This window comes from Dunckerocampus dactyliophorus, chromosome 7 (genome assembly GCF_027744805.1).
Source record: "Dunckerocampus dactyliophorus isolate RoL2022-P2 chromosome 7, RoL_Ddac_1.1, whole genome shotgun sequence".
NCBI lineage: Eukaryota > Metazoa > Chordata > Actinopteri > Syngnathiformes > Syngnathidae > Dunckerocampus > Dunckerocampus dactyliophorus.
In genome coordinates this window covers 31,540,217-31,567,026 of record NC_072825.1, presented here as the reverse complement: position 1 = coordinate 31,567,026, position 26,810 = coordinate 31,540,217, and the positions used below count along the sequence as shown (strand labels likewise).

The 26,810-nt window shown below is 42.5% G+C and overlaps 1 protein-coding gene across 2 annotated transcripts; it reads left to right on the top strand.

Annotated features, from left to right (window-relative positions):
- The first annotated feature begins 1,516 nt into the window (after positions 1-1,516).
- On the top strand, positions 1,517-26,722 carry LOC129184896 (retinoic acid receptor beta-like). 2 transcript variants are annotated; one of them, XM_054781373.1, is made up of 8 exons: positions 1,517-1,772; positions 6,738-6,895; positions 13,930-14,071; positions 22,975-23,141; positions 23,210-23,386; positions 24,682-24,886; positions 24,960-25,118; positions 25,192-26,722. In XM_054781373.1, the coding sequence occupies exons 3-8, from the start codon at positions 13,960-13,962 to the stop codon at positions 25,383-25,385; spliced, it is 1,014 nt and encodes a 337-aa protein (XP_054637348.1). In that variant the 5' UTR covers positions 1,517-1,772; positions 6,738-6,895; positions 13,930-13,959; the 3' UTR covers positions 25,386-26,722. The 2 variants fall into 2 exon arrangements, with proteins under 2 accessions (XP_054637348.1, XP_054637347.1); XM_054781372.1 differs by lacking the exon at positions 1,517-1,772 and adding an exon at positions 4,070-4,923.
- Positions 26,723-26,810: the final 88 nt, after the last annotated feature.

The following is a 26,810-nucleotide window of genomic DNA, read 5'->3' as shown; positions in this document are numbered from 1 at the left end:
CGCCTCTGACTTGCACGACTGCGGCTTGCAACCAGTAGCGAGCGTCCGCTGCCCACTTACCTTCACGCTGTGCAGATGTGCCAAACCCAAAACAAACATGTCTGCCGCGTGGAACTCACCTGCCGTTTGTGAGAGTGACATACATTTTGCACCTTGCAAAACACAAAAATGTCTCACCGGGGTAGCGCGTTAAAAAGCTTTAATTTATTAAGAAATGTTAAGAACAAACGCTTTGACGGGGTATGTTGAGTTCTTGAGGCTCATGATGTGATCATCGGTCAAACTGCAGCGAGTGTAGCCAACGCTGACGCTGACAACACTCGCCCCCATGTTCGTGACAGTCAGCGGTCTAAAACACACAAGCCGAAAAATAATTGAATTCATTGGACTGGATGACCAGCCTCTCTCAGCAGTGGAAGATACCGGGTTTGCCGACTCTGTCACTTGGAGACCCGCTGCATGATACCTGGAAGTCCTGCTCGAACTCAACTCAACTGTGTACTCTCACATCCAAACTCTCATTAAAGAAGGCGTCTCATCCTCTGTAGTTTCACCAGTGATATATGTTCTCTTGAAAAAGTAAGTCAAATATGTTTTTGTCTAAATTAAGGTTTCTTTTTTGCAGGGGCGGAGCTACGGGGTGACCAGGTCACTCTACGGCCACCCCCGCGGCTGCACACTACACTACACTCACTGCACACAACTTTCCCCGTGGAGAAGCTGACTGTATAACACTGATCTGTATGATATATCTGGGTAGCTCATACGTCGCACCCGCCCATGCAAGCCGCTGAAGCCAAAGAGACGCCATCTTACTACTCACATCGCGACTACATTGGCACAGCGTACATAGTGTACAAAGCAGATGAAGAGGCTAGCAGAGCATCTACAATGTATATTTTACATTTAAAAGCGGGGAGATTCTCCCATTCCTTCAAGTAACGCAACCTTCGTCCCTTAAAAACCATTTGATACGTTATTCTCTATCTTTTGCTATATTAAATGTACTTTTTCCCCTTCCAATTCTTATTGCCTTTGGGACAAAATTCTACTGTGCACCCTGGCTCAGCACTCCCCTATAGCAATGATAGTTTTACTCCTCTAGAAAGAGATTTTCATTTGAACTGCATATCCCATCCCTTTTTTCCACTAAAATCCATGGTCATGATCCTTTACTTTTTATTCTTACTTTCATACAATTCACTATGCTCTCATCTGTACAAAATATGAATCATAAAAGAGACAAGTTTTAAAATCATTTCACATTTTGGTGATTTTTTTGTTTGTGTTATGAAATAGAAATAAGCTCTTTTCTGATATAGAAATATATTTGACCAAAAACCACAGGAATAATATGTGATAACCATAATGTGTAATAACCACACACACACACACACACACACACACACACACACACACACACACACACACACACACACACAGAAAAAACAACAACACTGAAACAAAACCATATGCTTTGGGTAAGACAATACGTTGTTAGCAATCTCAAACATACCGGTATGCATGTTCAGTAATATTATTTTCCTTTATTTATTTGAACTGGCGATTTGTGCAGTTAATAGTTGCACATCAGGTATCTGCAGGCATCTTAAATCGAAATTTGTGTCCAATCCGAATTAATCAAATAAATTCACCACGAATGTTTCTTGCGAGTAGCAATATGGCGGCCGTGTGGCTTCACAAGTCATCGCCAATGAGCTATCCAGATATATAATACAGATCAGTGACTGTATAGCCGCGTCTTGCTAGCGGTAGGTAAGTTTTCTCACTATGTTGACTTTGACTTAAATTCCCGAGCGTAATTCAGAACATAAATCTATTAATAATGTAAGCTCTCTGCGGGCGTGTTTACTATGGAGTCTCGAGTTAAAATGGGAGTGCCGATCGCCATCCACTTATGACCTTCGCGGGCTTGGCCGCCATGGTGGGGAGCAGAATCCAGAAACTATGCATTGAAAACATGAACACTGATCGGCTATTAATTGCTCTAAAAGACGGTCCAAAACCTGTGGTGGAGCTACGGGGGTGGCCGGTTGTGGTCGTGGCCACCCCTGGTCTCACTCTCCGGCCACCCCACCAGGCATCTAGACAATTCTGGCATGAATTTACTGTCACTAGCACTCATCATAAATACATTTAAAAAGTACTCTAAGTCTATGCGATCGGTAGCATAAAAACCTGATCGAATCATCCCTAAATACATTAAGGAGCTTTTTGTCCACAAGATGGCGCCGTTTGACAACATTGATGCCGAAGGGCTCAGCACTGAACGCGTCACATACATCATAATATCGTAAGAGTTGCAATGACCTTTAAGATAATGAAGTTGAATACGTGAGCGCTGTTCTTTCCAAACAGGAAGTGGAATAAACACGAGGAACAATTTAATGATCCCACTTAATCATAAACGCAAACTATTTTGTAACCTCTCATCTTTTTTTCTGTGTGTACGCAACAGCATCATACTGAGAGCTGTTTCTAATAAAATGGTTATCTATCCAAGTTTTTACGGATGAGTGGTGGATGGAGAGAAAATGCATGAGGATGGAATGTTCCAGAATGGAAGTGAGGCCCGGTGGCAGCGGAGGAATGCTTGAGTGTTTCACATGGTTGTCCTCTGGATGACCTCCCCCCCCGCCCCCCTCCGACCACCCCCAACCCCTTCCTCTCTAATGGTGTGGGAGATAGTGGGAGTAATTAGCTTCCTTAAAGGAAGAGCTTCAGCATCCCATGTGCTTATGCTCGCGGTGCCCTTTGTGTAAAACAATGCCGCTTCAACATGCTGCCTTTTTTTCCCTACCCCCTCCCTCCCCCGCCCTCCGCAGGTGAGCAGCTCAGTCTTGGGGCAGATTTAATTACGGTCGTCCTGAGTGCAAATATCTCTCACTCAAAGTCAGGCATGAGGAAGTCAGGCGGTCGTGGATGAAGACAAATGAGACCTGAATAGTATTGATTTTCTTCAAAAGGCCACATGGTAACAAATATGGCCGCCGCCTCATCTATGTTTGAGTATGTTCTATTCCTAGAAGTCAAGGAAACTTAGTCAGAATTTACACACATGCATTAGGGTTATTGAGGGAGACGGGAATGAGAGACATAATTGGTTGTATACATCGTTAATAAATAGTAACTGCCTGAGGCCTTGCATGGCTTTGAAGCGTAATAATTATTATAATAACTACATTTATTTTTGTTGTTTGCTGAAAGTTAATTATTTGAGGATTCTAAGATATCATATTGGAAAAAAAATCTAAAATTTCTCTTTTCACGAATGTATGGAATCTCTACCCAATCTATGGAAGCCTCTTTCCACCACTGAAAGAAAAAAAAATCCCAATGGTAAATCATAATTATCAGATTAAAAAGTCGAAATTATGAGATAAAAAGTCATAATTATAAGATAGGAAAATCGTAATTATGAGATAAAAAGTAAATTACGAGATAAAAAGTCGGAATTATGAGATAAAAAGTCCTAATTATAAGATAGGACAATTGTAATTATGAGATAAAAAGTCAATTACGAGATAAAAAGTCAAAATTATGAGATAAACAGTCATAATTATGAGATAAACAATCGAAATTATGAGATACAAATTGTGCATGTGCTGCCAACGTCATTGGAGCCTTGTCACTCACCCCATGCACAGTTTGTATTTCATAATTAGGACCTTTTATCTCATAATTCTGACTTTTTATCTCGTAGTTTCGACTTTTTATCTCATAATTATGAATTATCATCGGGATATTTTCTTTCTTTCAGTGGCGGAAAGTGCCAATGTGTTAATACCATCCATCATAGGGTCGCGGGGGTATGCTGGAGCCTATTCCAGCTGACTTTGGGCGAGAGGCGGGGTACACCCTGGACTGGTCATGTGTTAATACACTAAGTCAAAATAAAAAACTCAGTCACAGCCATGATGTTGTACTGACAAAAAAGGAAACCAGCTGAGGTAAGTTAAACAGTTTTTAAGGTGAAATATAAAGGTAAATAAAAGTACATAAAAAGGCAAACTCAAACCCTGAACTCCAAACAAATAAACTAGTCACTATGATTATAGTATGATATTTTATGTTTAACTTCCAGATAAAGTGTAAAAATCATGTTTCAACTTGTTTTTAGTGTTTGTATGTTCATTTTATATCTGCTCTCTTCAGACACTACTTTGGGCGTGGCTGTCATTTGACAGTTTTTTTCATTGGCCGATTGGGCCCAATTGATTGAGCGCTTATTGAACCCTACCTAGCAACAATAAACATAACCAGGAAGTCGTGCTTTGTTGTTTTGTTAAGTCTACGGCGGCTAGCTTGCTAATATTTCATTTCAGTTTTACAAGTTGGATAAAACTATTGGTCGAAAAATAGCACTTCAAACAGTAAACGATAGTGTTGAACTGTAATACGTTATGCCTCATTTCATGTAAAAATACTGAAAAGTTTCATTTCTGGGCATTTTTTTCTCAAAAGACGTAAAAGTTGTGAGCCGCTTGTGCGAGCGTCGCGGTGACGTCACAAGGTGGGGTCATGTGAAGGTCAGTTCACGCAGAGTTCATCAGCACAAATACAACTCCTGCAATCAAGGAGCCTGCTGTTCCACAAGTGGACCGAACCGGGACAACCTCGTCGTCGTCCATTTGTGATAACTGTCCATGGCACGCTGACACCACGAGAACCAGCACCCACTCCTCCTCGTCTTTAACCGGATCCAGTCCATCATGTTCGACTACGTGGACTTCCAAGTGTTCGGTACCGGAGAGACGGCTCGTGTGTGCGCGGAAAGCTCCGACTGCATGTACGAGCAGGAGCGGCGGTGTGCAGCCGATTTACCGGAGCTCTTCCTCGGCCGCTGGCAGTGTAAGTGCTCGGTGTTTGGAGTGGAAGAGGCGCCGTACCGAAACGGTTCAGGTTAGCAGTCTCCGACGGTACCACAGTAGCGGTAATAGTGATGTCGTCATTGCGTAATATTGTGATTGTAGTTTGCAGTGGTGTTCAACTGTCTTCCTCATCTTCCTCAGAGCTCTTCCTAACATTCATCTTCCTTATCATTTATTTACCTCCACGAGAGGGTGAAAATATTACAAACGCCTGCATTTCCTTCGTATGACATGTACCATCGATGCAGAAACCAGCAATGACTGCAAACATTGCATTCAAGGTCCACTTTAAACATGACAATTCTAGTAGTGTGACTATGAGTAGACGTACCGGTGTCATTGGGTTCTTGTCTTGTCGGGGCTGACCCGGTCTGAGTTTGGTTTGGTTCAATTTGGGGTCACAGTGGGTTCACAGGCCGGTCACCAGGAAGCGGAGTGATGCTGCCTTTACACGTCCCAGTCATTGCAGGACAGGAGACAATTTAATGCTTAAATAAGGCCCCTGTTGTTGTCCTCCTAAAAAAAAAAAAAAAAAAAAAAGTGAAGCAGTGTTAAAGCAGTATAACATGTTAACTTTGTTTCTAAGCGTAGGAAGAAGCGAAGCAGTCTGAATAATATCGAATGTTAACGTTGTAAGTGACATTTTAACCTTCTTAAGCGGCATACAAGTGTAAAAAGAAATGAAGGAATGTTAATAGTAATAAAGGGTTGTTTTACATTTTTAAGTGTAAAAGGAAGTGAAGCAGTGTTAGTAAAAATTCTAACTTTGGTTTCAAGTCACATTTACAAGTGTAAAAAGAAGTGAAGCGGCCTGAACAGTGTCAAATGTTAGTGTTTTTGAGTCACATTTAACATTGATAACTGGAATACTAGTGTAAAAAGAAGTGAAGCGCTGTTAATGAAAATTCTAACTTTGTTTTTAAGTCACATTTTAACATTCAGTGTCATGCAGCAAATGTAAAAAAAAAGTGAAACAACGTTGCAAGTATAAAATTTATTTTTTTCAAAAGTCACATTTTAACATTTCTTAAGTGTTGTGCAAGTGTAAAAAGAAGGGAAGCAGTGTTAATAAAATGTCCACTTTGTTTCAGTCATGTTTTCAAGTGTAAAAAGAAGCGACGCGGTGTGAATCGCATAAAGTGTTAACTTTGTTGTGAAGTCACATTTTCACTTTAGGTGTCGTACGAGTGTAAAAAGAAGTGAGGCAGAGTTTAAACTATAAAGCCGTTTAAAATATTAATGTGTCACATTTTCAAGTGTAAAAAGAAGTGAAGCAGCCTCAACGCCATAAAATGTTAGCTTTGCAAACAAATGCAGTTTCACTGCGTTGAATGTGATTGGTCTCACTTGACATAACTTCCTGTTTTTATTCTTCTTCACCCTTGTTGACAGTAGCTGTTAGCTTAGCGTGTAGCATATCTTGCCTGTGGTCGTTGGCATTCATCAGCTGGCTTGGTGGCGTGCTGCTGCATTGTCCTCCATGTTTTTTGGTTTTTTTTGGGGCGGGGGGGGGGGGCATCTGATGGCAGGTTCAAGCAGAGGTCACGGGTCCGAGGGGACTCAGATGAGCAATTTTTCTCCTTTTTGTCCCCTTTGAGGGACGTCTTTCTCGCCTTTCTGCCGGAGCTGCAGCGTGGCTGGAGGGGGTGGGAGGCAGAGGACACGCAGATGGGAGAGGGTCTCCCCCCCTCAGGTTGGGTCAGAAGTGTTTTCGAGGTTAAGAGGGGACGTGGACAGGAAGTAGTTGTTCCTGGAATTCACAAACAACACCAGAAGACCAGGTGCGCGTTTAAGGCTGGTTCTGCTGGTGCCCCTGGACCTCATGCCTGCTGTTTGTCATTGCAGGCGTGGGAAGCCATAGCTCCGGCTCTAGCTTAGACGACCACTTCACAGGCTCCGCCCACTCACCGCCGCCGCCCCCTCGCATCTACAAGCCGTGCTTCGTGTGCCAGGACAAGTCTTCAGGATACCACTATGGCGTCAGCGCCTGTGAGGGCTGCAAGGTATGTTAGTGCAAGGACACATTTATATTTATATATATATATATATATATATGGAAAAAAAAACACTCTTACTTTTAATAACATCCAGCGTGAGTCACTGTTTTTGGAGCAAGAACCCTATTGATTTTGATCAAAGATGCTTGATTGTGGATGACTGAAGAAGAAAGAGGTGCAAGGCGCCTCCGTGCAAGCCACCGTTGATTTTCTCGAAAGGCTGACTGGGTGTTGTTGTTCAGGGTTTGAGCAAGAACCCTATACCTTTTGTAACATCTGATCCAAGCCACCTAAGATTGCCAATAGCAACGGTAGGCATGGGTCTGTATGAAATTCTGACGGTATAACTGGGCAAAAATGTCACAGGTATTATAATTCTAGCTCTGAAATGTGTGGTTTTGAAATATCTTGATTAAAAAGAGAAAAAAAGTCAAATCAAAACAGTCATGTTTAAACCATAACACAAATGAAAGTGGAACATCCATCCATCCATTTTCTATGCCACTTTTCCTCATTAGGGTTGCTGACTTCAGGAGAGAGGTGGGGTACATGGACCCCGGACTAGTGGGCAGCCAATGGCAGGGCACATATAGACAAACAACCATTCACACTCACATTCATACCGATGGACAATTTAGAGTCACCAATTAACCTCACCTGCATGTTTTTGGAATGTGGGAGGAAACCGGAGTACCCGGAGAAAACCCACACACACACGAGGAGAACATGCAAACTCCACACAGAAATGCCCAAGGGAGTTTCCAATCCAGATCTTCCCCATCTCCTGACTGTGTGGCCAACATGCTAACCAGTAAAGTGTGGTTCTCAATGCAGGCTACTGAGGCTAATCCTGCAACTCAAGTCATAACACAATTGATGTTTTCTTATTAAAAAAACAAGCAAAATGCAATCAAACGACCCAAGAAGGTCACAGCATGAATCATTTTTTAAAACTCGTCATGTTACTTTATTATTTCGTAGTTGCAGGTCAGACTTTTCCACAAACCTTTGTTTCCGGTCATGCAATTGTTGTTAGCAGCTGAGATGTTGCTTGTTCAGTGGGGAGTAGACGCTTTACAGCAGGGGTGTCCAAAGTATTTAGACTAAGGGCCGCATACTGAAAAATCAAAATTTTTTTTTTTTTTTAAACCAACCCAAACAAAATAGTTAATATACACTAGGTCCCCAACTAACGAACACAATTGGTTCCAGACGAATTGACGAGTTCCGGTCGAATTGTTCTTAAGTAGGGGAAAAGCTAATATTACCAATGATATATTGGTATTAGTTTATTTGAACATGAAGGTTCCAATGGAATACATCTCATGAATCATCCTTTCACAGTTCCACATGTCCAAAAGGAGTAGGAAGAAGCAAAGCTTATTTAATCCTACCCCCCATCTATTCTACATCTAGTACAGTACATGTTATTCACTTCCTGTATTCCATGTCATGTTTTATATAATAATCAGAATAATAACACATAATAGATAACAGTAAGAAGACAAAGAAATGTGTATATATATATATATATATATATGTATATATGTATATGTGTGTATATATATATATATATGTACAGTATATGTATATATATGTATGTACATATATATTTATATATATATATAATAAATATGAATAAAGAAACAAAACCTTTTTTTTCTTCTTTTTTTTTCTTAAAGAAAAACGATAAATAAATAAATAAAAATAAAAAAAATAACAAACCTGACGGAACATCATTGTGATGATGAAGACTCTTCTGCCTTGTATTTAGCAAACATCAACTGCTTGTATTGTTTATGAATGTGCTCATCTCTGTACTTTGTTGGACTTCCTTACTCAATCCCTTCCATAGTTTAATTCCACATACAGAAATGCTGTGGCTTTTCAGCCTAGTTCTGGCATATCAATGTTTTAAGTTGAACTTTCCTCTAAGATCATATTTCTCCTCTCTGATTGAGAAATACTGGATGAGGTTTTTGGGTAACGAATTCTTATTAACTTTATACATTATTCTAGCGGTTTGTAAGTGTACTAAGTCTGGGGTTTGTATGTTGTCTATACTTGGCATTATGAATGATCCTCACTAATATGTGATATTAAAAATAAAGGTTTGTATGTTGTCTATACTTGGTATTATGAATGATCCTCACTAATATGTGATATTAAAAATAAAGGTGTGTATGTTGTCTATACTTGGTATTATGAATGATCATCACTAATATGTGATATTAAAAATAAAGGTGTGTATGTTGTCTATACTTGGTATTATGAATGATCCTCACCATCTTTTTTGCAGTACAGTGAGTGAGTGAAGATTGCTTTTATAATTATTTCCCATATCTCCACACAATACATTAAATATGCTAATACTAAGGAACAGTACAGAGTGTGGAGGGATTTTTGATCAAAAACATATTTTGCTTTATTCAATATAGAGATATTTCTCACCACCTTTTGTTGTATATTTTTAATATGAGATTTCCAACTCATTTTTTCATCTATTATGACCCCCCAGGAATTTATATTCTTCCACTTTTTCAATGTCCACTTCATTTATTTGTATTTGGTCGTACGTATCCTTTCTGCTATTTCCAAATAGCATTATTTTAGTTTTACTTAAGTTCAGGGATAATCTGTTCCTGTCAAACCATGACTTTAATATGACCTTTTCATCCTTGACCTTTTTAATGAGTCCTGTGTGCTTTCACCAGAACAAAATGTGGTCGTATCATCCGCAAATAATACCAATTTTGCATCCTTTGTTACTTTACAAATATTGTTTATATACAAATTGAACAGTTTAGGTCCCAGTATGGACCCCTGGGGTACTCCACACGTGATGTATAAACTCCCAGATGTGTATTCTCCTAGCTTTACAAATTGTTTCCTCTTTGCTAGGTAGCTTTTAACCCAATTCAAGACTAATCCTCTAATTCCGTACCTTTCTAACGTTGACATTAAGATAGTGTAATTAATTGTATGGAAGGCTTTTGTCAGATCCATGAATACAGCAGCTGCACATCTTCTGTTGTCCATAGCAGTAGTGATTTCCTCCGTGATTTCCATCAGTGCCATAGAAGTTGAAATGTTGGCTCTGTATCCACATTGACTGCCTGCTAGTAATTCATTCTTATTAATACATTTGTCCAACCTGTTATTAAATAACTTCTCCACAATTTTAGAGAATTGTGGTAACAAGGAAACTGGTTGATAGTTTGTAAATTGGTGTTTGTCTCTTTTTTTGAAAATTGGAACCACCTTGGCTGTTCTCATTTTGCTGGGAAATATTCCAGTCTGAAAAGATAAGTTACTAATATTTGTTAACGGGTCTGCGATCTCATTGATGACCCTTTTCATTGTTTCCATTTCCATTCCATAACAGTCAGTTGATGTTTTTGCCTTAAAATGTTTAACAATGTCAGTGATTTCCTTTTTAGTTCCAACAGTGAGAAACATAGAATTCACATTCCTATCAATAATATCATTCATTCATCAATTGTGTCCATTTTGTAGTTCAGATGTTTGTCCACGTATACGGCCACACCTCCTCCATTTGAATTGTTCCTGTTTGCACACATCATTTCATATCCTTCCATCTCAAAGTCCATTCCTTTGTTAGCATTGATCCAGGTTTCTGAGATTGCTATTACTTTGAAAGGTTCTTTGAATTGATTCAAATATTGTTTGATGTTAGTGAAGTTTGCATACATGCTTCTGCTGTTTATGTGGATGATGGATAACTTGTCATCGTTAATGAAGATGTTGTTGTATTGCTCCTCCATATAATAACAGCAGTTATTTTAATTTGTAATATGGGAGAAAACATTTGAGTCTGGATCAATGTCTTTTTCCATATCCAATTCTTTGTGATCTGTAAAGTAAAAAGTGTCCAATTGTAGATCTTGTAGCATATTAGAGCTGTACTCTTCCATGTGGGAGACCTCAATATCTTTCTCGGTCCTTGATGTCTTTGACAACAACAACTATGGCCTCTGGTCCTCCATTTACTTTGATAAAGATTTTGCAGTTTGCACTCCATGTTCCTTGGATCCTTCCTTGCTTCCTCAGATCACGTGCTTTCTTTGCAATTTCAGCGTTACGCTTTGTCAGGTGGTCATTCATGTAGACATTTGTTCCTTTCAGCATCCTTCCCTGTTTCAGCAGAGCAGCTTTAAATTTCCTATTAGTGAATTTGACGATGATGACGGGTGCAGTACGGTTCCTACCATACAGTGGGATGCAAGTATCAATAGATTGGATGTCTACATCCACCTTCTTCGATTGCAAAAAATCAACAACTTGTTGCTCCGTCGAGGCGACATCCATTTCATCTGGTTCATCAGTATTCGCCACTGCTCTGGCATAGGACCTTGGTTTGATTCGAAGCCCCGTCACGACCACGTCATTCATTCTGGTGTTCTGATTTCATGTCATCTATGGTGATTTTCAGCTGCTCAGTGATTTTAGTACTACATGTACGTGTATACATATACAGTATATGTGTATGTATGTAAATATGAGTTTGGATGCAGTAGTAATATTAAACCAGGATAATTAATGAAAAAAACAATAATAAAAGTGATATAATAATACATAATGATAAATGTTATTTACCTTTGAAGAGGAGTGGTCGAGCATACGTCGTTGTGGTGGAGGAGGAGGAGGAGGAGTTATGCTATTTTTTTCTGTTAAAATAATGACGTTACTCCCTTAATAATTTGTCGTTATTCTTGTAAAATTACTGGGGGGTTTTCCATTTTTGCTGTTGGTTTTTAAAAAACATAATCATATTTTTACAATGTGCCCAGGGCCAATAAAAAAAAGCAGTCGCGGGCCGTAAATGGCCCCCGGGCCGCACTTTGGATACCCTGCTTTACAGTGTTCCCTCGCTCTGTCGTGGTTCACCTTTCGCAGCCTCGCTGTTTCGCAGTTTGTTTGTTTGTTTTTGTGCAATTTTATTTTAGTTTTTTATTTTCACAGCGTATGAACGCCCATTGTGTTCTGCGACGTTATTGGCAAAGGGAGAACCCGCCCATTGCCTTCTGCTTCCTGATTGGCTGTAGACCATTGTCAATCAATCCCACGGCCGTGTCTCCTGTTGTGTGTACCGCTGGCCTTGCAGTGTGACTTCAAACCTGCAATGTCAACGAAACGCAGAGGAAGCCATCCCTTGCACAAAAATTTGGACGTGGCTGTAGGGCGCTGTTACGGAATAAATGAATCTTCAGTTCAGTGAGGAGGAAGAGGACTGCAGGAATAAGTTTTAACAAGGATACAAAAACACTTCAGAGGACGAAGAGTGAAATACACGTGAGTCACTTAATAATTTCTTGTAGGGATGCTCCGATCAGGGTTCTATGCTGCCGATACCGATCATCCATGAGTGAAAATGGCTGATACCGATACTGAAACTGATCACGTATAAATGTGCTATTGTTGCAACATTTATTTTCATAGCTTACTTCAAGCCAAACAAAGTGAATATGCTTGTTTTACCAGAACATGAATGAAAAGCAGGCTGGCAGGCGCCTCATGTGGTTGTGGAGGGCTCAAGTTGGTGACCTTTAGGCTGTATGATATGAATTTAGACAAAAGCATATTTGACTTACTTTTTCAAAATCACTGGTGAAACTTAGAGAGTCAGGCGCTTTCTTTAAGGAGACTTTGGATGCGAGAGCAGCTTATGACGCTCCAGCAGGACCCCCAGCCAGTCCGACAGATCCAGCCACTTTTGGGCTGTCCGCCTTATGGGCGCCACACAACGCACCTGCGGTTGGTGGGGCTCGTGACCGGCACGTGTGGGAGGTGGCGGCAGCTGCACCGGTGGGTGACGCAGGTTTACATTGTATTTCGTATATGAGTGTGAGGGTGAGGAGCTGTTTGTGGACAAATCTGAAGATGTGAAAGGTGAGGGCTGGAAGAAGTCCAGGTCAGACAAGCAGATAGTTTCCATGTTGGCAGAGGCCTGCGTTGGTGGAGATGTCCTCCACAACAACCTTTCAATATACATGTATACAAATATAAATATGATTACTTTTTACTGAATATTTGCATTGAACCATTCTGACATAATTATCAATACACGTACCTCGTGGAGGGACATTGGACTCCGTTTCTCTGTGTTTTATGAAACCAGAGAGCCAGTGTGCGTCCTCCTGAGTATCCACTTGGCCGTTTTTTTTGCTTTCACGAATATGTCCCTCAGATTTATTTTTTTTTACCCATTCCTCTTCCGAGCGTGGCCGCTATTTCACGCCAGGAGTTGGACACGACTTGGCAATCCCGGTGGTCTCTGCACGACGATTCATATACTTATAAATGCCAGTATTTCTGTACAGTGTTCCCTCGTTTATCAGGGGGGATATGTTCCCAAAATAGCCCGCAATAAGTGAAATCCTCAAAGTAGCCAACTTTGTTTCCAATGATTCTATATGTTTTAAGGCTGTAAAAGCCCCCACCATACACTTTAAACACTTTACTCAGACAGGCATTAACATTTTCTCAACTTTCTCTCTTGTTTAAACACTCAAAGTTTATCCATCCATCCATCCATCTTCTACCGCTTATCCGAGATCGGGTCATTTTGTTTTAATTTTTCATGATCAGTCTACTAGGTTGGACAAGAAGTTATTAACTGACTCGCACGTATTCACTCTGACCGTGCCCCTTCGTCCTGGCGCCGTTCGGCTGCAGCGTTTTTGTATCCTTGTTAAAACATATTGCTCTTGCTGTCTTATGTTTTTACGCCTTCTACTGAAGATTCATTCATTCTGTAGGGGATTAGCCTCTTCTTCTTCTTCTATTGTTCACTGGTGAGCGGTGAGCAAGCAGCTCATACAGTTAGCAACCATTGACCACAACAGGAAACGGCATGAAGGAGATTGATTGACAATGGTCTACAGCCAATCAGGATGCAGAAGATGATAGCTGTAGCAACATGCTAGCTCCATCACACAAACACATCGAGGTAAGCTGAATAATTGATGGCATCGCCTGTCATGTGATCACCTTCGTTCTCCTCCTCCTCGTCTTTGCAGGGCTTCTTCCGCCGCAGTGTGCAGAAGAAGATGGTGTACACGTGCCACCGGGACAGGAAGTGCGTCATCAACAAGGTGACCAGGAACCGCTGTCAGTACTGTCGTCTGCAGAAGTGCTTTGCTGTGGGAATGTCCAAAGAATGTAAGTGTCCTCCACGATGTGTCGCCACGCACACAAACACAATGAAGGATGCATGCACCCGAGGTTCATTACATTCTTCAGCTTTTATTTGCTTTAATGACATGACTAGTAAACAGTGTGATGTCGGTGAAATATGCTTGCTAGTTAGCATCCTTGGAGTTTTCAGCATGCAAGTCTGTTCCAGAGTCAAACTGTGGCCGTCAATGTGAGCTTTAAGTATACATGCAATGTTTTAAGTCACACTTGAACATTCTTTACTGTCTCAGTGGAAGAATAAGTTAACCACTGTTGATAATAATGTAAGGAGAAATCATTTGTTCCAAGGTCAAACCGTGGCCATTTTAGTACCTTTTTTTTTTTTTTTTTTAAAGTATACACGCAGTGTTTTAAGTCACATTTTAACATTCTTAAGTGTCATGTAAGTGTAAGTGTAAAAAGAAGTCCAGAAGTGTTCACGGTATAACATGGTAACTTTGTAAGTCACATTTTAACATTAAGTGTCATACAAGTGTAAAAAGTAGTGAAGCAGTGTTAGTGTGAGTCGTCCTACTTGACATATTGTCAGTTGCGTCGACATGGACCAGATGACACATAAACAGGTCTGGGCTCTGAGGTTTGGTCATGTTGGGTTGATGTTGTGTTCATGGTCCAGTCAGCAGGAAGTCGGGAGACGCAGTTAAGAATTTTTCATGCAGCTCTTGTACTGGATGCCTTAGCAGCTGGCCTTCATCAAGAGTTTTCTATTTTCGAATAGTTAAGAAGCAGCTTTCATTCATGTCTGGTCTCAGAGGACGTTGCGACCTCGTCAACATGAACTTGCCGGCGTCTCAGTGGGAGGTTCTCTGCGCGCACAAAAGTGTGTTAGGCAGCGGCGACCCACATTTATTTGCCCAGCGTTACGTGGCGAGGCAGCGATAGGACGACGGCGGCCGCATGTTGTCTGCCAGGCCGACCGCAGAGCATTACATAAGAGTCACATGGCGCTGACACAGGAATGCTATGTAAGCAGGCAGCGTGTAACATGATCTCACATGGAGTGTTTACACCCGGAAAGTAGGGCAGCGTGGGGTGTTGTGTAATAGCACAACACACACGTGCCACGCGGAGTCAGTAGGACACCGCGGGGAGCGTGTGTGGAGGTTACGAAAGGCTAACCCGGTTAGCTCAGTCCACATGATGCCCTCGCATTCGCTGGCTCTACTTGTCTGATGACACAAATTCACTCCATGGAACACGATCGCCTGCAACCTCTACCTCAAATGTGCCATTCATTGCCAACGTACACAGTCCACAGTCCCCCTGGAAGACATGTACAGTAATCCCTCGCCACGTCGCGCTTCCGCAGCTTCACTCTATCACATACATTTATTAATAACTTTAGTGGTTGAATCCGGCCCATTGTTTGTCAAAAAATATGCATATTTAAGCAAATTGTTAATATTTTTTTGCCTAAATTAAGAATTTTCAAGAATAAAAATGGCTAAATGAAGTAAAATACAAATGTAAGCCTTAAGAAGATGAATTCAAATAGTGAATGTCGTATTGTACATTGGTCACTAGGTGTCAGTAATTGTTTGGTAAGACAAGCCCCGCACTTGATCTCCTGAACAACAGGCTTGTTTTTCAGGATTAAATCGGGGGTGGCCACATAGTGAAAAATGGAAGGATGCAAGGACCACTTGGATATTTTGTAAAACAACACATGTAAGGAGTTATATATACAGTCAAACCTGTCTTAGCAGCCACCTTTATAGAACGGCCACCTGCCTATAGCGGCCACTGAAAAATCCCCCGCAGCAAATTTACATGTTATAGACCCTGTGTATAGCAGTCACCTGTCCAACGAGGCCAGCGGCCAAATTACCAACTCAAGTAGAAGCTTCATGCACGAAAAAGTTTTGTTTTTCAATCAATGAAGCCGTCGTGTGTAGACTTTAATTACTGAGTCCTAGCTCAGTCACAATCATTCACAAGATCCACACAAACTGTCAGTTGTTCCACATAAAAAAGCCATCTTCTTTTGAGCTTGCTATTTCCTGGTCAAACATGTAACTTTAAGAGCATTTGCACCAAAACATTACCGCAAATTAGGCTGGGAACAGGACGTGCTCCCAGCGACGCTACAATAAAAAAAAACATACGCTAGCATGCATGCGGCAGCGGGAGAAAAACTGAGTTGGGTTGTACTTAATTGAAGTATTTTAGAATGTACTCACGTTATTTTTCATCAATCCTCATCCACAAATCCATCAAAGTCCTCATCTTCTGTATTCGACACAAACAAAGCCGTCTTCTTTTCCGTTCGCTACGAGTCTGTTAACTTGTCAGTGTTATTCAGCTCCGAAGCAAAGAAGGAAACTTCTCCTGTTGCTTCTGCCAACTTTATTTCTTGAACGCGGCCACCAGACAGCAGCTCAGAACACACACACATCTCTCAGCATCGTCTCTCCTTCCTGCTTGCCCACAAGGCAAAGGTTAAACAAGCCCCACTACATAGCTGTCCAGCCAATGCCTGTAAGAAATGACACCGTTTATTTCCTGGTGTGCACTGGTCAATACTGTAATGCCGCTTGTTGTGGGGAAGGAGAGACTCACGTCGCCGATGCACTTTAATGGCTTTATTAACAGCGGAGAACACTGCAGGACTTTACATCCACGCCAACATAAACACACTTCCCAACTCTCTCCAAACTCACAGCTAGCACTGAGCCTAGCTCTCCTGCTCGGGACGCCCACCGTCACTTCCCGTCACTTCCTGATGAACTAAAGCTGTAATGACACTCTGCCGTATAAAAAGTAAAATATTAAAAACAAGCGTAAGACATTACTAGCACAGCTTTGTTCTGTGGGTCGTGGATATATTCTATCAGTTATTATTAAGCCTCTAGCTTCCTTTTAGTAAGTAAAAACCTTGGCTATGATTGCACTACATTGTCATGTAGACCTACAAAGTACACTTGGAAGAACAAGAGGTGAATAAATGTATTGCAACTGATGTGAAACTGATGAGGGGTAGGATTAAATAAGCTTTGCTTCTTCCTACTCCTTTTTGGACATGCAAAATTGTGAATTGTACTATGTGATGTGCTACTGTTTGACTCATGCATGTTCAGGATTAAAACCATGAACCATGATAATAACAAGCCTAGTAGTGCTGTACAACTTTTATCTGCAGTCTGCAGTGCCCTCTACTGGTCAACATTATTATTATTTTCCCTTTTTTTTCTTTTTTTTTCCTCTACTGGTCAACATTCAAACTGGACGCCAACCTGTCTATAGAGGCAACCTGTCTATAGTGGCCACTTTTGCAGACTCCCTCTAGTGGCTGCTATAGACAAGTTTGACTGTATTTTTAAAAAACTGCAACTTCGCTCTTTGCTCTTTTTTCCCCATTTTTTCTATTGTTCTTTTTAATTTTCCAAATAGTTCAACTTCTTAATCTTCATACATTTTCTTTTTATATTCTACATTTTCCCCCAACCTCATTTTCCAAAAATGACAACTTTTGTTGTGTTTGTTTTTTATACTATTACGACCTTAAAAAATATACAAATATTCTTAAATATCTCACCTATGCAGTGGTGTGAAAAAGTGTTTGCACCCTTCCTGAATGTTTCAGATCATCAACCAAATGTAAATATTAGTCAATGACAACACAACTCAACACTTTTTAAATGAAACTTTTATTATTAAGGGAGAAAAATCCAAAGCTACATGTCCCTGTGTGAAAAAGTGATGGCCCCCTAAAGCTAATAAGTGGTTGGGCCCCCCCTTAGCAGCAACAGCTGCAATCAAGCGTTTGTGATAACTTGCAATGAGTCTCTTCCAGCGCTGGGGAGGAATTTTGCACAATTGTTATCATTCAGCCACATTGGAGGCTTTTCCAGCATGAAGCACCTTTTTAAGGTCATGCCACAGCATCTCAATAGGATTCAAAAGGTTCAACTTGTGTCTGGTCAGACCACAGAGTATTTTCCCAAAGGTCTTGGGGATCATCAAGATGTTTTCTGGTAAAATTGAGACGAGCCTTAATGTTGTTTTTGTTCAGCAGTGGTTTTGGTCTTGGAACTCTGCCATGCAGGCCGTTTTTGCCCAGTGTCTTTCTTATGGTGGAGTCATGAACACTGACCTTAACTGAGGGAAGTGAGGCCTGCAGTTCTTTGGATGTTGTTGTGGGGTCTTTTGTGACCTCTCGGATGAGTCGTCGCTGCGCTCTTGGGCTCATTTTGGTTGGCCGGCCACTCCTGGGAAGGTTCACCACTGTTCCATGTTTTGGCCATTTGTGGATAATGGCTCTCACCGCTTTACAAATGGCTTTATAACCTGTTCCACACTGATAGATCTCAATTCATCTCAGTTATGTTTTACGGGGGTGGTGGTTGGGGGGGCCAAACACTTGTTCAGACCACGGTATGCCGCTAAAATGTCGTTATTTTTCTTCACAATATTAAGCTTATTCTCGTCAAATTGCGACTTTTTCCTCGTTAGAATACAATTTTTTTTTTTGATGTTTCTTAAAATTTTGACTTTATTCTCGTAAAATCACATGTACTTTGTGTACAAGAAATGACATCTATTTTGTCTGATGAGTTCTTTCTGGAATTCAATCGTGTTTCTCACTTTCTTGGTGGAATTGCTGGCTCTTGCAACTTTCTAAAAAAGAAAATAAAAGCAGGAAGCAGGGAAACATCTAAAGGAGACGTAGCGGGGCGCATCACAAGTTCATGATTGGGAGCAGAAACTCCGGAAGTAGAGAAGGAGGGAAAGGAAGTAGAAGGACATAACAGGAAATCAAGGTGAAAAGAGGAACAACATCACAAAAGACCAACCCTGTCATGTGATGCATGACAAAAGCACTGTCAATATAAAACGACGACACTATAAAACACGCAATTTTAACTTAAATAGTCGCACGGGTGTGCTGGGCAAAAGTATTGGGACACCAGTTATGACTTTTATTCAGATTTTTTTTTTTTAGGTGTTCATTTGTTTTGCAGAATTATCTTAACTAACTTCTTAGTTACTATGTCATAAAATAAGATATATATTTATATTACTCCATAATAAATATACAGGTAGTAATAAACAATACTAACAATTTATTATTCTTTTTTACTAGTATTTTCTTATTAGTATTTTATTTTTTTTCAACACCAATTCCTTCTTTTTAAACACAAAAAGTGAGCAAACTTCAAATGACAAAATGCAAGCAAATTAAATATCAAAAACATAAATTTTTGTTGATGTGGGTGGATTAGAATATCAAAACCTAATGTAACAATATCAAACGTCATGACATGAATAATATACAGTGTATGCCCTAATAATACAAATATGAATAACACCATGACATGAATAATATACAGTGTATGCCCTAATAATACAAATATGAATAACACCATGACATGAATAATATACAGTTTATGCCCTAATAATACAAATATGAATAACACCATGACATGAATAATATACAGTATATGCCCTAATAATACAAATATGAATAACAACATGACATGAATAATATACAGTATATGCCCTAATAATACAAATATGAATAACACCATGACATGAATAATAATTTAATAATAATAATAATTTTTTTTTTTTTTCAAAATGGCGCCGTGTGAGTGGCTGCCGGTTACAGCAGCTCTGTACTTTTCTTCCACCTTTTAGTGTTTTTATAGTATTTTAGTCTTCTTCTTACTTTTTCTTTTGGTCGCATTTGGTCGAGTGTGCAGTTATGGAGGTTGATATTGTTACTTTTCTAGTCTGCGCCTTGATGCTCTTTGAACTTTTCAGTTCAACTGTGGGAAACCTCTTCAGCCACGGCTCCACATTCAACCAAGGCTCAATTGTTTACACCCGGGATCAGCTGTTAGCCCTGTGCCACACACCCCCTCTCTGCGCGGAGAGGCCGGAGATCCCCAAGGAGCTGCGGAGGAGCAGAAGAGGATGCAGGTCGGGAGTGAAGTGCAAGAAGCGGAAAAGACGGTACAAGCCATGTCTACCGTCTGTCATCATGGGGAACGTAAGATCTCTCCCCAACAAAATGGAAGAGCTAATGGCGCTGACCCGACTGCAGAGGGAGTACTGGGAATGCAGCCTCATGTGCTTCACGGAGACGTGGCTGAGTGAACTTTCTCCGGATTCACACGTCACAATGGACGGATTCCAGCTGGTACGAGCGGACAGGAATGCAACGGAGAGCGGTAAGAAGAAGGGAGGGGGAATCACTGTGTTTGTGAATGACAGATGGTGCCACCCGGGACACATCTGTGTGAAGGAGCAACTGTGCACCAGAGACGTGGAACTGTTAGCGGTTAGCATGCGGCCATACTACCTTCCGAGGGAGTTTTCACATGTTATTGCTATGACTGTGTACATCCCCCCCTCAGCGGTCGCTGCTGCAGCTATAGAGCAGATCCACACCATCGTCTCTCAACTTCAGAACCAGCACCCCCAATCCCTCCTCCTCATCTCCGGTGACTTCAATCATGCTTCCCTGTCCTCTGCTCTTCCCACCTTCACCCAATATGTCAAATGCCACACTAGAGACAATAAAACTTTGGACCTCCTGTATGCAAACATCAAGGATGCATACACCTCATCCCCTCTCCCCCCGCTGGGTCGTTCTGATCACAACCTCGTCCATCTCGTCACAGACTACACTCCAGTAGTGAATAGACAACACCCTGTGAAGAGGCCTGTGAAGCAGTGGTCTGAGGAGAGCAGTGCTAGGCTCCAGAGACTGCTTCCAGACAACAGACTGGGAAGCGCTCTGTAGTCCCCATGGCAGTGACATTGACAGCATGACACACTGCATCACAGACTATATCAACTTCTGTGTGGAGAACACTGTGCCCTCCAAGTTGGTGCGGTGTTTTCCCAACAACAAACCCTGGGTGACCTCTGAGATCAAGGCCCTGCTGAATAGGAAGAAGAGGGTCTTCAACTCGGGGGACAAGGAGGAGCTGTGCAGAGTCCAGAGGGAACTCCGGCACAAGATCAGGAAGGGGAAGGACTGCTACAGGAGGAAACTGGAGAAGCGGCTGGAGGAGAATAATGCCAGGGAAGTCTGGAGAGGCCTGCAGACCATCACAGGCCATGGTAAAGGAGTGGGGAGAGACCAAGCCAGCGGGGACAAGATCTGGGCAGATGAACTCAATCTGTTTTTTAACAGATTTGAGTCTGCCCTCCCTCCCTCCCCTACCAACTCACCACTCTTCACCCCCACATCCCCATCCCAGCCATCCTCTACCCCCCTCTCCATAACTGATGATCAGGTGAGGAGTCAGCTGAAGAAGATCAAGGCAAGGAAGGCCCCGGGACCGGACGGCATCAGCCCTAGAATCCTCAAGGACTGTGCTGACCAGCTCTGTGGAGTTTTAAGGCACTTATTCAATCTCAGCCTGAGCCTGGAGAAAGTCCCGGCCCTGTGGAAGACCTCCTGTGTGGTCCTGATCCCAAAGACACCGCGTCCCAAGGAGCCTAACCACTTCAGGCCTGTTGCCTTGACCTCTCACCTGATGAAGACCATGGAGAGGATTATCCTGCAGCACCTGCGACCCCTGGTGGGCACTCAGCTGGACCCCCTGCAGTTTGCTTACCGGCCTCGGATCGGAGTGTACGACGCAGTGATCTACCTGCTGCACAGATCACTGCTACACCTGGAGGAAATCGGGAGCGCTGTGAGGGTCATGTTTTTTGACTTCTCCAGTGCCTTTAACACCATCCAGCCGGCACTACTCAGAGTGAAGATGGAGAGTGTGGGAGTAGACCAACACCTGACTGCATGGGTTATAGACTACCTCACCAACAGACCACAGTATGTGAGGCTCCGTCACTGTGCGTCTGACATGGTACTCTGCAGCACAGGTGCCCCTCAGGGTACGGTGCTCTCCCCTTTCCTCTTCACCCTCTACACCTCGGACTTCACACACAACTCCACACAGTGTCACATCCAGAAGTTCTCCGACGACACAGCCATCGTTGGTTGTATTTCAGAGGGGAATGATCTGGAATACAGGACGGTCATCAGGGACTTTGTCAGCTGGAGTGAGCTTAACCAGCTGCAACTCAACACCAGCAAGACAAAGGAGATGATCATTAACTTCCAGAGGAAAACATCTCACTTTACACCGGTGAACATCCAGGGAGCAGACATAGAGTTGGTAGACAGCTACAAATTCCTGGGTGTTCACCTTAACAACAAGCTGGACTGGTCCGTCAACACCCACGCCCTCTACAAGAAGGGCCAGAGTCGCCTCCACCTGCTGAGGAGACTGAGGTCCTTTGGTGTGTGCAAGACTCTTTTACGGACCTTTTATGACTCTGTGGTGGCCTCAGCCATCTTCTATGCTGTGGGCTGCTGGAGAGGGGGCAGCACGGACAGGGACAGGAGCAGGATCAATAGACTGATCAGGAGAGCGAGCTCTGTCCTGGACGGTCCTCTGGACTCCGTGGAGGAAGTGGGGGAGAGAAGGATGTTGGCTAAGCAGACATCCATCATGGACAACACTTCTCACCCGCTACATGACACTGTTGTTTCCCTGGGCAGCTCCTTCAGCAGCAGACTGTTACACCCACGGTGTAAGAAGGAGAGGTTCCGCAGGTCCTTCATACCGACCGCTGTCAGGCTCTACAACACCTGCACCACCTGAACCATATTGTAGTCACTATGTATTCTTTACACTGTACTCTTTACTTGCGTATCTTGCTTGCTTGCTGCTGTAACAAGTAAATTTCCCCGCTGTGGGATAAATAAAGTACATACATAATATACAGTATATGCTCTAATAATACAAATATGAATAACATCATGACATGAATAATATACAGTATATGCCCTAATGCTGACTAAATACAATGAAGTTGGATTGCATGATGTATCCATCGTCTCCCAGCGGTCAGGAATGACAGAAACAGGCGTAAGGAGAAGAAGGAGGAGCCCACGATGTCCATTGCAGAGACATATGAGATGACGGCCGAGTTGGATGTCATCGTGGAGAAGATCTGCAAGGCCCACAGAGATACCTTCCCCTCCCTTTGCCAGCTGGGGAAATACACCACGGTGAGTGCGAGGAGGAGCTTTGCAGCCTTCAAGAGGAATCTTCATCTCCTTGTGTTTTCCTCCTGCAGAACTCCAGCTCGGACCACAGGGTCCGGCTGGACCTGGGACTGTGGGACAAGTTCAGCGAGCTGGCCACAAAGTGCATCATCAAGGTGGTGGAGTTTGCCAAGCGAGTGCCAGGCTTCACGGGCCTCACCATGGCCGACCAGATCACTCTACTCCGGTCTGCCTGTCTGGACATGCTGGTGAGCAACGTGGACCTTTACCTCCCTCAGGGAGTTTAGCTTTTCATCACAGTCTGGCAGGATCACGCAGAAACAGCTCGGTTAACAACACAACACAGCGTAGTCGTAGAATGACTAGAATGCGATTGCTCCTCGCGGCTCGTTAATGACAACCGACATGTTTCATAAAAGAAGTAAAAAGCCTGGAAATGATCCACAAGTCAACTACATACTGTACGTGTGCGCAAATGGGACGTGTCATGTCATTCATGCAGTCGCTCCTCTCACGAAAAGACAGCCGCCACCTTGCATGAAATCAGAACGACTCCAAGACTGGAAATATTCCATGAAGTCATAGAAATTGCAGTACAACAGCAGGTTACGATGTGTCATTCATTTCCTGTGATCGCCCCTCTTACAAGTAATTCATGACAGTAGTGACCTTTTGCTCAAAATAAATAATCAGAATGACTTCAAGTAAGACCGGAATAGTCCACCAAGTTGCAGGAATACAGCAGAATAGAACGTGTCATTAATTTCATGAATGCAATCGCTCCTCTCATGAAAAGGAATGACGTCGGCAACTTTGCACAAAATGCAAAATCAAATTGACACCAAGAATGGAAATAATCCACAAAGTCATATAAATTACAGTAATACAGCATAATGGAAAGTGTCATTTCGTTAATGCCATCGCCCCTTTTGCAAGAAATCAATGACAGCGGTAACAGGGCGGGTTACACTTGCACTAAAGAAATCATCAGAACGACTTCAAGTAAGACAAGAAATGCTCCACAAAGTAACAGAAGTTGCCATTAAACAGCGATATATATACAGAGCGTGCCGTTTAATTCATGCGATCACCCCTCTTGCAAGTAATCAGTGACAGCGGCAAACTTGCACTGAAGAAAGTAAGACTGGAAATATTCTACAAAGTAAAATTGAAGTAAAACATCAGAATAGAATGTGTCATTTATTGAAGGCAATTGCCCGTTTTTTGAGAATGAATGACAGTAGTAACCTTGTTAAAATAATCACAATGACTCCAAGTATGACTGAAATAATCCACAGAGTCACAGAAATTGCAGGATCACAGCAGAAGAACATGTCATTTTGTTCGTGTGATTGCTCCACTTGTGAAAATCAACGACAGCGGCAACCTTGCACAAAATGCATAGTCAAACTGACCCCGACGCTTGAAATAATCCACAGAGTTACAGAAGTTTCAGTAATACAGCAGACTGGAAGTGATGTGTGCTTAGTTTTTAAAAACGTAGATTTCCATTTCTATTTTGATCCTTTGTTCGCTGATGTAGATTTTGAGGATCTGCACTCGCTACACACCTGAGAAGGACACCATGACCTTCTCTGACGGCTTGACCCTGACCCGCACGCAGATCCACAACGCAGGGTTCGGGCCTCTGACAGATCAGGTGTTCACGTTCGCCGGCCAGCTGCTGCCGCTGCAGATGGACGACACGGAGAGCGGCCTCCTCAGCGCCATCTGCCTCATCTCTGGAGGTAATGCCGCTCCTTTTGTCACAGTTAAGAGCAGAAGTGAGGTGTCGGGGACGCGGATCTCACTTGTGGACAGATCGCCAGGACCTGAAGGAGCCGTCCAAGGTGGAGGTGCTGCAGGAGCCGTTGCTGGAGGCGCTGAAGATCTACTCTCGCAAGCGGCGGCCCAGCATGCCTCTCATGTTTCCCAGGGCCCTCATGAAGATCACCGACCTGCGCAGCATCAGCGCTAAAGGTCCGGGGACCAGCTGAGAAGTTGTGAGTTTTTCAAGCGTTTTAAAGAACGTGCTCTGCCGTTTCCCCCGCAGGGGCGGAGCGAGTGGTGACCCTGAAGATGGAGATCCCGGGCGCCATGCCGCCTCTGATAGAGGAGATGCTGGAGGACCTGCAGAACCTGGAGAAAGACCAGCACATGCTCTCGGAGAGCCGAGTGACGCGGTCATACACGTCGCCTCCTCACTGCTCCTACACCTCCTCTTCTTCTTGTCCTGTAAAAATCTAACTACTCGATTTCTAAGAGCTGTGTCCACCTTTGGACGCTTCCTACTGTATTTATATTGCTGAGATATCTCATGGATTTCTTTTACCTCATCAAATAACCACATCTCTACAGACACAAGGAGTGCAGCAGTGGCCTTCAAGGGGTGTCCAAACTTTTTCCAGCGAGAGCCACGAGGAATGTGGGGGGCCACTTTGATATATTTTGTACATTAAAGATGCTAAAAGCAATCCAATGCAGGTCAATAGATATGCTCAAATTAGTGTCCCATTCATTCATTTATTGGTGGTGGCCTGCCATAAATACATTTGGGCCGCCACAAATACACCTTCCATAAACACATTATAAGGCACCTGGTCAACCAGAGAATAAGATGATGTAGCAGGAGGGATCGGTGTTGCCAACTTAGCGACGAGATGCTCATTCTTCAGAAAAACGAGTGTCGAATCTACTCTCGAGTCTTTTGGTCTTTGGTTTGACATGAAAGCATGAGTCACTCTTCCCAACGAGCAGCAGGTGCTGCTGCTGGCCCCTCTCGCATCTAAAAGCTCGCACAGGCGGCTTCGTCTTGTGACATTGAAAAAAAACCTGACAATTGATCCCTCGCTCTCAATGAGCAGCGGCTGTGGTCCGCTGTTTCATTGGCTCAGTTTTCAAATTTTGTTTTTTATTTTTTAAATAATTTCTCTAAAAATTATTTACATTTATTTTTATTTATTTAATTTTTTTACATTAAGGCTGAAAATGGCCCTCAGGCCACACTTTGGACACCACAGTACTGCTAAGGATACAATAGTAGTGTACTATGAGGTACACACACGCACTAAGACTACAGTTCGTACTGGACTGGACTGTACCGGATCAGCATCAGCACCTAGTGTGAACATGGGTCCTACACTTACAAGAATGTAGCTTGTAGCAGGATGAAGTATACAGTATATAATGTGGCCACGTGACCGTAAGCACGCGTGAGAACACGTGCGTGAAGACGTCACGTAGCTCCCACTGTTACACTAACGAGAACACATGTGACATCAAGTCTTTGCACTTTGTAACATTTACCCCTCATTGAACATGTGGAACACTTGAAGTAACCGTCCTCATTCATCTTGTTACCGGAAGTAATGTTGACCTCACACCTGCTAGCTGACTATTTAATGCCTTAACGAGTGTTTACGAGCTGGTAATACATGAAACTCTAGATTGTTTTGTCAAACAAAGGTTTGTTGGCTCATGCTAAGTGTCGCAGTACTGTCACCATGACAACCTCTAACAACAATTCAAGCCTCTACTGTGTATATCAATGGGTGATATGTACTTTTTAATTAAAATATTAAACATCGACGCTGACCCGTGTCTTTGCTACATTTATAATAAATTCGTTTACCTTTACCAAAGCATGGATTACACTGCCCTCTACTGGTGGGA